The following is a 12,679-nucleotide window of genomic DNA, read 5'->3' as shown; positions in this document are numbered from 1 at the left end:
ATTGCAACATTGGGTTATTCACCCTTTGTATCTCTTTGTTGTGTTGACATTCTTCAACAAATAATTAAGATAGTTTGACTGTATCTCCTTTTGCACATCATGTTTTTTATTAGCTCTGATGCACTGGTGAGCATGCATATTTGCATATCATCCTTCCTTACAGGAGAGGATGCAAAATTATACTTGTTTTTTCCTTTGACCTTAGCAAGTGCAGACATTCAACTGGTAGATAAAGTTCGAGAAGCTTGCAATTTAGGGACGTTTTACTCAATTGTGGATAGTGTAGACATGATAGTCAATTGATACTACATTCAATTGGTAGTCTTTGTGAAATATTTTATTTCATTAATTTAATGTGGTATGCTTGTTTGGTCTTGAATTTGTAGGAGATGACCCCTTTGAAGAAAAAGCTTGATGAATTTGGGACTTTTTTAGCAAAGGTAATCATCTGTTATGCATTGGAGTCTTCAGAAAGCAGCTCATTATTATTGTTGTTATTGCTGCTGCTGTTGTTGTTATAGTAATTATAAATATTTCAAACATGAAAAACTGTTACAATTAAATGAGTTTTTTATTGTAGGAAGCTCTTACTGTGATGTGAGCTTTCTTTATCTCTTACTGTTATTTTCTATATCAAAATGCAAGTTAAGGAGTCTTTTGGATGCCTAGAAAAGCTGAGCTATTAACTTTTAGTTAGCATTATTTTGGATTACAAGTTAAATGGGATATGTGTCTTTCATCTTGGTGCATGATAATCCTTGCGTATATAAACACAAATATCGACATAAATATAAATAAATAAATTACTATATATATATGTGTGTGTGTTTGTGTGTGTATATGTATATAGTACACATACATAAATACTTTCACACATACACACATATGTGTGTATTTACACACATGCATATGTATGTTTCTAGGAGAAAAACTTTTAAAAGTATATACTCTGCATACATGCATGCACAAATATGTATGTATATATATGTTAAAGTTACATAATTGTATTGGATGCCAAACTTTAACCTTGATCTTATATTGGTAGTATAAGATTTATTGTCTGATACACTCATGAATGCTCATTTGATAGTTTCTTTCAACTCTTAGATAATTGCAGGAATCTGCGTGCTTGTATGGCTTGTAAACATTGGACACTTTCATGATCCTGCTCATGGTGGCGTCCTACGTGGTGCAATTCATTATTTCAAGGTTCATTTCTCTCAAACTGGCATATTAGTGAAGATGCTCAGCCATTTCAATTCTTGAATTAAAATAGTAGTATTAGTTGCATTTCTTTGTTTAACATGATTTTGTCCATTCTATTTTCTTATAAAATTTTTACTGATCTCAAATATTGTTAATTTGATACATTTCCTTCGCTATTCACCTTTTGGCTTAGTGACATGGTCTGACAAGAGTCAATTGTTTTGGCAACATTCCATGGCACTGAAAGGAATAACAATCTATTTGTAGAAATCTGTCTAAATTGTCTTCAAGCTGCTTAGAGGAGAAAAGTTCTGGATGGAAGATTACCCAGTTCTTAGAAGTTCCGATGTAGCATATGGAAAAGACAGTCTGACAGTAGATTCAAGCATAACCTTTTTGATTCATTGATCATCTGTCATGAAGTATGCGGAATTACAAGAACAAAGCGCAAAAGCACAAACAAGTCCAAGAGTGGACAATTACAAAAGGCACAATATAAGCACAAAAGTGCAAAAACAAAAGTCCACTGTGGGACAATACAAAGTGCCTACAAAGGGAAACACCAACAAGTAAAAGAATAGGATTTTATTAATAACATGCTTAAAAAACATTAATAGAAATAGGGGGAACACCTCCCCTGTTTATATACGACAAGTAAAAGGGAGTCCATTGGGAGCTCCCTTCATAGAGACGTTGGGGAGCTCCCAACGACTCTATTGAGTGCCCCCCCCAATGGCATGGAAATAAAATAAAAAAAGAACAGGAAAAAAAGGAAAATAAAAAAATAAAAAAATAATTGTTTCTAATAAACAACTATAATTACATGTGAAAAGACTAAAATGTCCATGGTGGGCAAACTAATACTATATATATATACATAAACATCCCCCCTCAAACTTATGGGGAAATGACCAAAAGTTTGCTAAGGAGAAAAATAAATTGAGGAGTAAGAAGAGCTTTGGTGAAGAAATCCACCAACTAGTACTCTAATGTGACATATGACAACATAATAGTTCTTTTTAGATATTCATCATGTACATAGTGACAATCCATTTCAATATGTTTGGTTCACTCATGGAAGGTGTGTTTGCTCGCAATGTAGATTGCATTCGTATTGTCGCAACACATCTTTAAAATGGTTGAGATGATTATTCTCGTAGAAAAGACTTTTAAGCCACACAAGCTTCATTGTTGTTGTAGCCATTTCCCAATATTCAGCTTTAGTTGAGGATAATTATACTTTTTGTTGCTTCTTGCATCTCCATGAAATCATAAAGTCACCTGAAAATACACAAAAACCGGTATTTAAGACTCTATCATTAGGATTTTCACCCCAATCATCATCAGTATAAGCATGTAAATCTAATGAAAAAGATGATGATAGAAAAACTCCTTTTGTTATATTTGTCTTGATGTATCTAACAATTCTCAAGACAACACTCGTGCACAATGGTGGGAGCATGCTGAAACTGGCTGACAGAGTGAATTGCATGAGCTATGTCTGACCGAGTGATGGATAAGTAAGTGAGTGACCCAACTAGTTGGCGGTAAGGTGTAGGATCTTCAACCAGAGTCACATCTTCCAGTTTCAATTTAACATTAATCACTTTTAGGGTTTCTATCTTCTTATCATCTGTAATGCCAGACTCGGTACAAATATAAATAACAAGCTTCATTTGAGAGAGAATGTACCCTCTGGGAGAGTATGCAACTTCAATACCTAAGAAATATCTTAAAAAACCTAAATCAGACATATCAAAAGTTTCTTATAAAATATTTCTAATATCACTAATCCTCTGTTGGACACCTTTGCTCACGCCGGGTATATATTTGTATGGATTTATCAACAGTATGATTATTTCTTATAAATGATTCCACGTTCTCATCAATTGAATGCATTTCATTTTCCAAAAATGTTACATCTTTAGAAACATATAATTTGTTACTCTTAGAGTCAAAACATCTATATCCTTTTTTGTTTTCTCCATAGCCCATGAATACACATTCAATGGCTTTTGGAGACAATTTATCTCTTTTATGTAAGAGTACGAAACACTTTAAAAAAAATTACAACCATTGGAAATCGGGTGTTCTTTCAAATAATTTGTTATAAGGAGATGCATTTTGTAAGGATGATGGAGCCATTCTATTTATCAAATATATTGATGTTAGAGCAGCATTGACCCAAAAACTTTTTGGAATATCTTTAGAAATATGTAGTGTCTTAGTGGGTTTTATAATTTGTCTGTTTTCTTTCGGCTAATCTATTTTGTTGCGGAGTTCTAGAACATGACTTTTGATGACAAATTTTGTTTTGTTCTAGATAATTTTGAAACTCATTGGATAAGTATTCACCACCTGAATCAGATCTATGAATATAAATGTTGCTTTGAAATTGATTTTTGATAATTATATGAAATTTCTTAAAGAAAGAGAACATATCGGATTTTAAATTAAGGAAGTAGATTCATACATATCTAGTGAAATCTTAGATAAAGGTAACATAATATAAATATCCTCCTTTTAATATGACAGGAGAAGGTACCCAAACATTCGAATACACTAATTCAAAACGTCTCTTAGAGACAAAAGTTTTATTAAGAAAAATAATGGATTTCATCTTTCCAAAGATACAATCTTTGCAAACTAAAGTTTTTTTCATTACAAAATGTTTTCCCAAAAGAAAGAAGATACATTTTGAGTAGCTAGGGTGTCCAAATCTTTTATGCCAAGTTTCAATATCTTTATCTTGGACATAATTACAAAAAGAATTTCAAGGAAGATTTAGATAATTCATGAAGTAGAAATCTCCCCTCCTATAGCCTTGCTCAATTTGCTTCCCGGACTGGAGATCATGCATGGAGCAACCCTTAGATGAGAAGGATATTTCACATCCATGATCGAAAATTTGTGAAAAATTTGTGAAACAAAAAGAAGGGTTAAATTTAGTTGAGCAACCTTAACTTTTGGCACAAAAAAACATTGAGAGAAATTTAAGGTTCTAATACTTTTAATTTGCCAAGATGTTCCATCGACGGTTGAAACATAGAATTTTTTTGAGTTAGTGCATAAATCGGATTGGCGATTCTCATGAGGTGTCATATGAAAGGAGGCTCTTGAATCAAGGATCCAAGAGGATATACCTGAAGGAGAAGATGAAGCTATCGCGACACCTGATGTAGATGGAGATTTGAGTGACATTTAAAGTGCCTTCGATAATTGAGCAAGTGAAAATAAATATTTTCCTGTGATTGGTTCTTCCTTCCTTAGGGTGGTTTCTTCAATGGAAACCACTTTGTTCTTGGGGGTGCCATATAACTTGGCACAATTGAGCCGTATATGACCCGGTTTATGACAATGATAACAAATAACCTTCTTATACCCACCATTATAGATATTTTGCCTCCCAAAGTGTGGAGGCTTGTAAGTTTTTACATGATTGCCGGGTTTGGACACAACTAACGCTTCATCTCCTTTTTTTATCATACCAAGACGAGTATTTTCTTGGCATATTTCGGCAACAACGTCATCCAAGGGAAGAAGCTTAGATCTATGAATAAGAGAAGATTTAGGCCCATGTAAGAATTGAAAAAAGTGTTCTTTTGCCATTTGCTCTATTCTTAGTTCAACATCTTCACTACCGACCCACGGGTTCAAGAAGAGATAATTTATCCCATAAAGGACTAAGAGTACTGAAATAATCACGGACACTCATGTCCCCTTGTTTGATGGTACACATTTTTTATTGAAGAAAGAATTGCCTTGCAAGATCTTTTTGTGTATACATACGTTTCATAAAAAACCATGCTTTATTTGCCTTGCAGAACTTAGAGATGTTGGCACATATTTTGAGCTCAACATTGTTCATAAACTATGCAAGAATTTCTGCATGTTTATTTTTCCAATCTTCTATCTTGGATTGATGGTCTTTAATGGCTTTTATGTGACCATTTCTTTTTAAAGTTTTTTCTTGACCTCCTTCGAACTTGGTGAGTTTGAGTTGAGGTTCTGGAATAGAGCCCATCACATATTCCCAAAGCTTCTTGCCTTTGAGGTTGTTTTTCATGGTGGATGTCCACATCATGTAATTGGTACCATTCAACTTGAAAGAGAGATCAATCTTTTGCTCATTCTCCATTTTGGCTTATTAGAAGAGGGATTATGGAAGAATACAAAAGAACCCCTCTACTTGAGTTACCAGAAACACCGCGATCTCTGAATCACGATCATTCGATGGTCACTCTTCACGAGACCAAGAGCACTATGACTCTGATACCGTATAATGCAGTATGCGGAATTACAAGAACAAAGTGCAAAAGCATAAACAAGTCCAAGATTGGACAATTACAAAAGGCACAATACAAGTACGAAAGTGCATAAGCAAAAGACCACTATGGGACAATACAAAGTGCCTACAAATAGGGGTGGCAAAATCTGCCCCGACTCGCTTCTTAGCTGGGTTAGGGTTTGGCTTAAACGGGTTCGTGTCATAAACGGGTCGACCCACCTAACCCGTTTATTAAACGGGTCGTGTTCGTGTTAGGGGTATGCCAACCCGCCAACCCGTTTGACCCGTCTAATAAACGGGTTAGGCAGGTGGGTCAACCCGTTTACACGAACCCATCAACCCGCAACCCTTTTTGTGTTTCTAATTGTGTTATTCGGGACAATCTATTAATAATATATGAGACTTGATCTAGAATTTTCAAAAAATTTCAGCACCAAAACTAAAATTATTTCTTTTAAATAAATGCTTACAAGTAAAAATGAAAAGGAAACCCTAATCGGGTTCCCCTTTTTATTTCTCTGAGAAAATCAGAGAGAGGGAGAAGAGCAGTCGGAGCTGCGGGTGATCTTCGGTGAACGAGATGGACCGAACCCTCTCCAGCTCAGAGGAGCGACGATGGCGAGGATGTCCTTCTCATTCGTTTCCTCTCACGTCTCCTTCTCGACAAAGAAATGACAAAGACGATGAGGGTTTCCCACCTCCTGCAGTGGCTTACTTCCGACAACGCGGGTAACCCTGCTGCCAATATGCTTCTCTATTCCGTCAGCATCCATGGTCGCCCTCCTCTGATCAAGTGATTTTTCTGTCGAATTCGACTCCTGTTGAGTTATCAACATGATCAACAGTTCCTACGTCTACCTCCATTGTCTGATTCATTAGAAGATCCTTACCGTCACCAATCTCCTCATCCTCCAACTAGACAGGTTATTCGGGTTACTCGGGTTACTCGGGTCGGTTATCATGTCTATGTTATCGGGTCAACCCGTTTAATAAACAGGTCGCCGTGTCGTGTAATCTTGTCGTGTCGACCCAACCCGTTTATTAAACGGGTTAACCGTGTCGTGTCGGGTTACCCGTTTAATAAATGGGTCGTGTTCGTGTTTGCCACATCCGACCCGTTTAATAAAAGGGTCGTGTTCGTGTTGAGGTATTCTGACCCGCCGACCCGACCCGATTGCCACCCCTACCTACAAAGGGCAACACCAACAAGTAAAAAATAAGATTTTATTAATAACATGCTTAAAAAGCATTAAGAGAAACAGGAGGAACACCTCTTCTATTTATATAAAGGGAGGCCATTGGACTCCCAACAGTCATATTTATGACCGTTGGGGCCCCAACGACTCTATAGAGTGGGGCCTCCAATGACATGAAAATAAAATATAAAAAGAAAATAAAAATATAGTTGTTTCTAATAAACAACTATAATTACATGTGAAAGACTAAAATGCCCTTGTCGGGCAAACTAATACAATATATATAGATATATTTTAACATCATCATGTGGCCATTGTATTTTGCCTTCTTGTTTAATGGAGATTTATATAGAGGCAATTTACTACATCAAGGTGGAGAACTGGATTATTGTCTTCAGGGTTGTTAAAAGCATATCTTAACCTGTATCAGCCTTGCCCAAAATATGATAGTATCATATTATATCATAAAAGATCACATTTTTTGATAAAAATAAAAAATTAAAAAAAAGAAAAACCAAAAAAATTATAAAAAATTCATCACATAGGAAACAATGATGAATTGCACTGGATAAAACCATAATGTCGCATATTATGCGGCTGTCACATATTATGAGTTGCATAAGACATCAAACCCCCAATAATCAAGATAATAAGCTATGAATGACATGTATATCTCACAAGAAAAAATGTAAATTATGAAATAGATGCATATTTAACAAAGGTTTAACTAGTAAGCAGTGTTATCAAAAACGCGCCTAGAGGCGCAAAAGGTGTGCCTCGCCTTGAGGCGCGGCCCTCTGTGCCTCAAGGCGCAAAAAAAAAAAAAAAATATATATATATATATATATATATTTTTTTTTTCTACAACAAAATTTCTGAGGCATAATCAACAAGATTTTTGTAGGTTAATCTCATATATTTTCCAGTTATTTCAGTTATATAATCAGTTTCGTAGTATATTACTATATTTTAACTTTTGTTGGTTAATCTCGTATATTTTTCAGTTATTTCAGTTATGTAATTAGTTTCTTAATATATTTTAACTTTTGTTGGTTAATCTCATATATTTTCCAGTTATGTAATCAGTTTTTTAGTTACCTTTATATGTTAATCTCATATTTTTTAGAATAATCTCATATATTTTAACTTTTGTAGGTTAATCTCATATATTTTCCAGTTATTTCAGTTTTGTAATCAGTTTTTTAGTATATTTTATCTTTTGTTGGTTAATCTCATATATTTTCCAGTTATGTAATCAGTTTTTTTAGTTAATTTTATATGTTAATCTCATATTTTTTAGAATAATCTCATATATTTTAACTTTTGTTGGTTAATCTCATATATTAACCAGTTATGTAATCGGTTTCTTAGTATATTTTATCTTTTGTTGGTTAATCTCATATATTTTCCAGTTATGTAATCATTTTTTAGTTACTTTTATATGTTAATCTCATATTTTTTAGAATAATCTCATATATTTTAAATTTTGTAGGTTAATCTCATATATTTTCCAGTTATTTCAGTTATGTAATCAGTTTCTTAGTATATTTTAACTTTTTTTCGTTAATCTCATATATTTTCCAGTTATGTAATCAGTTTTTAGTTACTTTTGTATGTTAATCTCATATTTTTTAGTACTTATTTGAGATTTTCTATTTCTTATTGATTGTTATTTCATCAATAAAGCATTTCTTTATTTATTTGTATTTTTAGATACTTTTTAATGATTTTTTTAAAGTTAAATTTTTTTTGAGGCTTACGCTTTACACCTCGAGGTTTACGCTTTACGCCTCAAGGCTTACGTCTCGCCTCGATTTTTGGTGGAGCGCCTCGCTACGCTTCAAAGCTTTTCACAACACTGCTTGTAAGTATCATATCGTTACTTATATCGGTCGGGTCCAAAATAAGCTGTATCGTATAGTAAAAAATCATAAATTTTTAATAATTTGTTTAAAATTTCAAAAAAATAATGAAAAATCAGCAAAAATTCAAAAAAAATCATAACATATGAAACAATGATGAATTGCACAAAATACAACCATAAAATCACATATGAAGCATTAATGTATCTATGAGCTGCATAAGACATCATAATTGAGTTTTTTAAAAATAACACATGAAACAATAACCAAATTTTTAAAAAATATGCAATCAATCATCATAATCATTATCTTCTTCTTCTCTTTCTTCTTCGACATTCACATCATCTCCAACGTACATGGGCTCTTCATCATCTATGGCCTGAGCTCCTTTCACGTTTCTTCATTAAATGTCTTCTTTATTCAGAATGTATGCTTCTTGAACCTGTGCATCCAATATATCAAAAATTTTCAAACAAATGAGATCAAATTGTTTTTTGTGCCTCTTTGATGATAAGTTTTCTATTTGCCTAAAAAGATGACATGAAAAAAAAATTAGTAGGGTTTTGTATGATATAAAAAAACACATAAAAATGACAAATAAACTTGATAAATTTATATACCTTTGCCTCAACCGCAAGTTGTAGCGAACGTAGACAAGGTCATTGAGCCTTTTATGCTTCAATCTATTTCTTCGTTTTGTATGTATTTGCTAAAAAATGCTCCAATTTCTCTCTCATCCACTTGCATTACATGTTTGACTAAATGCGAATGACAAAAGCTCTCAAATTTGGAACATCACTTCCAAACCTGGTCCACATGTCGAAAAAAAAATAAGAAAATGCGAAATCAATAGGACAATAACATATACAATCATACAAAACATCATAATAACAATATGAAATTAAAATTGAAATAGACAAAATAAATTTTCTCGACGCATTGTGGAACAGTTTTGCACTGCTGCAGGTCTCCCCATATTATACAATGCAATATAATAAATCTCCATTTCCTTATGAATTTGATCTTGAATGCCATAATCGGGGTTGAACTTTTCAATGCAATCCAAGAGTCTCTTGTTGACTTCCCTGTCCATTTTAAATGTATTGGAGTATCTAAATACATAATTTAAATAATATTCTGCAATATGAAGAGGTTAATGAAGTTGCCCAGTCCACCTATGATCAATTATGTTTCATATAGGGATGTAAAATTTTTTGTTCCCATTCAAATTATCTCTAATAACCTCTTTTGCCTTATCCATGGCCTCATAAAGATAACTCATAGCTGGTTTGTATTCATTGTCAACCAATCGAAGCACCTTCACCAAATGTATAATTATTCTAAAAAACTTGCTCACGAATCCGAGAATTCACTTTTGAATACAATATCTATAATTTCTCTTGGCTTTTTTTTGTGCACGGGGATATTCATTCCACTCATTTGATTAAAACATTTTTTTAGTGCAATTCTACTTTTTACTAGACTTTGCAATGTAAAAAAATTCGTAGTAAATCTAGTAATTGCATTACGAATCAACTCAACATCACTAGTGTACTTTCTCATCAAATTCAAAATCCATGCATGATTGTAAATAAATTTAGTAACTTGATAACATTCAATTGTATGCTTTATCTCATCTATGTTGCCGATGTCCTCAAGCATGAGGTTTATGCAATGGCCAACACACGGAGTTTGATGCTTTATTCTTTGCCTACTTTATCTCATCCAAAAGAATGACCCATAATTTTCTGCCAATTCTTTGCCTGCTGCTCTGTAATTTGCTGCATTATTAGTAATGAACTTGAACAAAATTTGGAGGTTGAACCTCTTCCACAACTTGATCAAATATATCTGATTTCTTGGGCGTATTAGACAGATCAATTGGCTTCAAAAACACAATTCCTTTGGGGCAATAGACAAGAAAATTATCAAGATCCTTGACTTTCTGTTTGTTCACCCATCTGCCATGATGTTACACCCAATTTCTCTCCATGACTGCCTCATCTCATCATAATATGCCTTTACCTCATTCACATTAGTATCTAAAATTTGTTCTCTCAAAGCATGATATGAAGTGCTTTTATATCTACGCCTGATACTGGTTATGACATTTGCCATGACCTGAAAATGGAAAGAATTTGCTGCATTGAAAGAAATGCAAGCATCATAAAATCATCTTCCACTCGTGACATTTACTTGCTCAACTAAATGTTGTAGAGTCATAGCAGTACGAATACCGTGTTGTGCCACAGGGGCAGTCTTAGGAAGGAAAAAGCTTCTAATATAGCCTATAGCTCTACTTTCTCAAAAAACTCCCTCCTGCTCTTCTTTTTATACCCGCGACATTGCTACTACTAGCACCAACCACACCTTTCTCCTTTGCTATAGAACTTTCTACTTTTGATGCTATGCGAGGATTGTAGGATTAGAAGTACGGAGCTCATGTTCATCCTCCCAAGGTTGCACATACCCTGTTTTTGCCTCATATATTTTTTTTTCTCTCAAACTAGTAAGTAATTACTGACATTGTCATTTTACGACATTCGGCAAATTCCTTGACATACAGGCCACAACATTTAAATGTGTAAAGCCCGTTAAAAAAAATCGTGTCGGACATGTGTCAGACACCTGCAGACACGTGTCAGACACATGTCGAGGTTGGTCCGCCGTGTCGGATCGGAATCCGAGTCCGAACCAGACTCGAGCTTGACCCGGACCCGGGCTCTCGAATGTTCGAGAGCCTGCATCTTTAAAAGACGCAGACTCAGGCAGGCGAGGGGCAAAAACTGCTCGCCACTCTCTCTCTCTCCTCCCATTCGCCTCTCACACTCCCGTCTTCTCCCCTTTCTTTGCGGCAACCGGCGATCGAAGCCGTCGGCGACCGTGTCAGCGACCTTCACCGTAGCATCCCTCGTCGGAGCTCTGGTAACCCCCGTCACCATCTCCCTCTTTCTCACCTCTCGTCGTTGACCATTGCCGCCCTCGCTCCGAGGGCTTCACCGATGCCTTCTCGGTCGACACCCTCCGTTCCCGACCTCGTTGGTCACCTCCTCTCCTTCCGTCCCTTTTCGCCCATCGAAGGAGGTCCCGACACCGTCACCATTGCCATCGACATCGCCGTCCTCGGACTCCCCCGTCGCCGCGGTCTTCCCAGGTAAACCCCCTCTTTTTTTCGTTTGTTGGCGGTGGACCAGAGCCACCATCGTGGGTGGCTCTGGGTCTACCAGGAGGGAGGTGTCGAGCACCTCTCCTCGTTGTCTTCTTCTTCCTCTTCGTCTGTCTTCATCTTCTTCGTCCTTTTTGCGACAGGCGACAAGGTTGCAGCTTGCGTCAGGTCGGCATGCTGGCAGGGGCCAAACCCCTGCCACCTGTGGGGTCTTTCGACTTGACGGCAGGGACGGAGCCCTGCCGTCTGCTTGCTTTCGGCAGGTTGGCAGGGGCCTAGCCCCTGCCACCCGTGTTTTCTCTTTGGAGGGACGACATGGGCGAGGCCCTACCACCTGCTAGCTCCAGTAGACCAGCAGGGGCCAAGCCCCTGCCGCCTGTGTCGCCTCTTCTGTCGGGCAGAGGGCTCCCAGGGGAGGGGCCGCTCGTGCCTCGGTCGATAGGGTGGCAAGGCCCCCCTGCCTGCCTCTTGTTCAGGCAGGTCGGCAGGGGCCGAGCCCCTGCCACCTCCCCTTTTCTTGTTCTCGGTAGGTTGTCATGGGTCGAGCCCCTGCCACCTCCCTGTGTTCGAATGGGTCGGCAGGGGCCAGCCCCTGCCGTCTCCTTGCGTTCCGGTCAGTCGTTAGGGGCCAAGCCCCTGCCACCACCTTGGGCTTTTCGGGTGAGTCGACAGGGCCGGGCCGAGCCTCGTCACCTCCCTATTTGTCTAGGTAGGTTGGCGGGGACTAAGCCCCTGCCACCTCCTCGATCATGGGGCTCAACCTTGTCGCACTTTCTGCTGAGCCAGCGGGGGTCAAGCCCTGCTGACTTTGACCTCCCTGTACCCCTCTCCTCTCTCTCTGTTTTTGTCGGGTAGACAAGGGCCTGACCCCCGTCTCTGCTCCTTTCCAGTAAGCAGGTGGCAGAACCCCTGCCTCTGCACTCTTCCGCAGGGCTGGCAGGGGACCGAGCCCCCTACCCCT

At 37.2% G+C, this 12,679-nt stretch overlaps 1 protein-coding gene across 2 annotated transcripts in view; it reads left to right on the top strand.

Moving 5' to 3' along the window:
* The window catches only part of LOC149842188 (calcium-transporting ATPase 3, endoplasmic reticulum-type-like), a 73,176-nt gene that overhangs the window by 31,664 nt on the left and 28,833 nt on the right, over positions 1–12,679 (top strand). For both annotated transcript variants that reach the window (XM_090001303.1, XM_090001305.1), the window contains exons 12-13: positions 387–440; positions 1,108–1,209. In XM_090001303.1, the coding sequence (XP_089857429.1) occupies positions 387–440; positions 1,108–1,209 (156 nt within the window). The remainder of the gene's footprint in view (positions 1–386; positions 441–1,107; positions 1,210–12,679) is intronic.

This window comes from Nuphar pumila, chromosome 3 (assembly GCF_984573655.1).
Source record: "Nuphar pumila chromosome 3, dmNupPumi1.hap1.1, whole genome shotgun sequence".
In the NCBI taxonomy this organism is placed as follows: Eukaryota; Viridiplantae; Streptophyta; class Magnoliopsida; order Nymphaeales; family Nymphaeaceae; genus Nuphar; species Nuphar pumila.
Note: the sequence above shows the minus strand (reverse complement) of the source record. Positions and strands in the feature narration are given on the sequence as shown.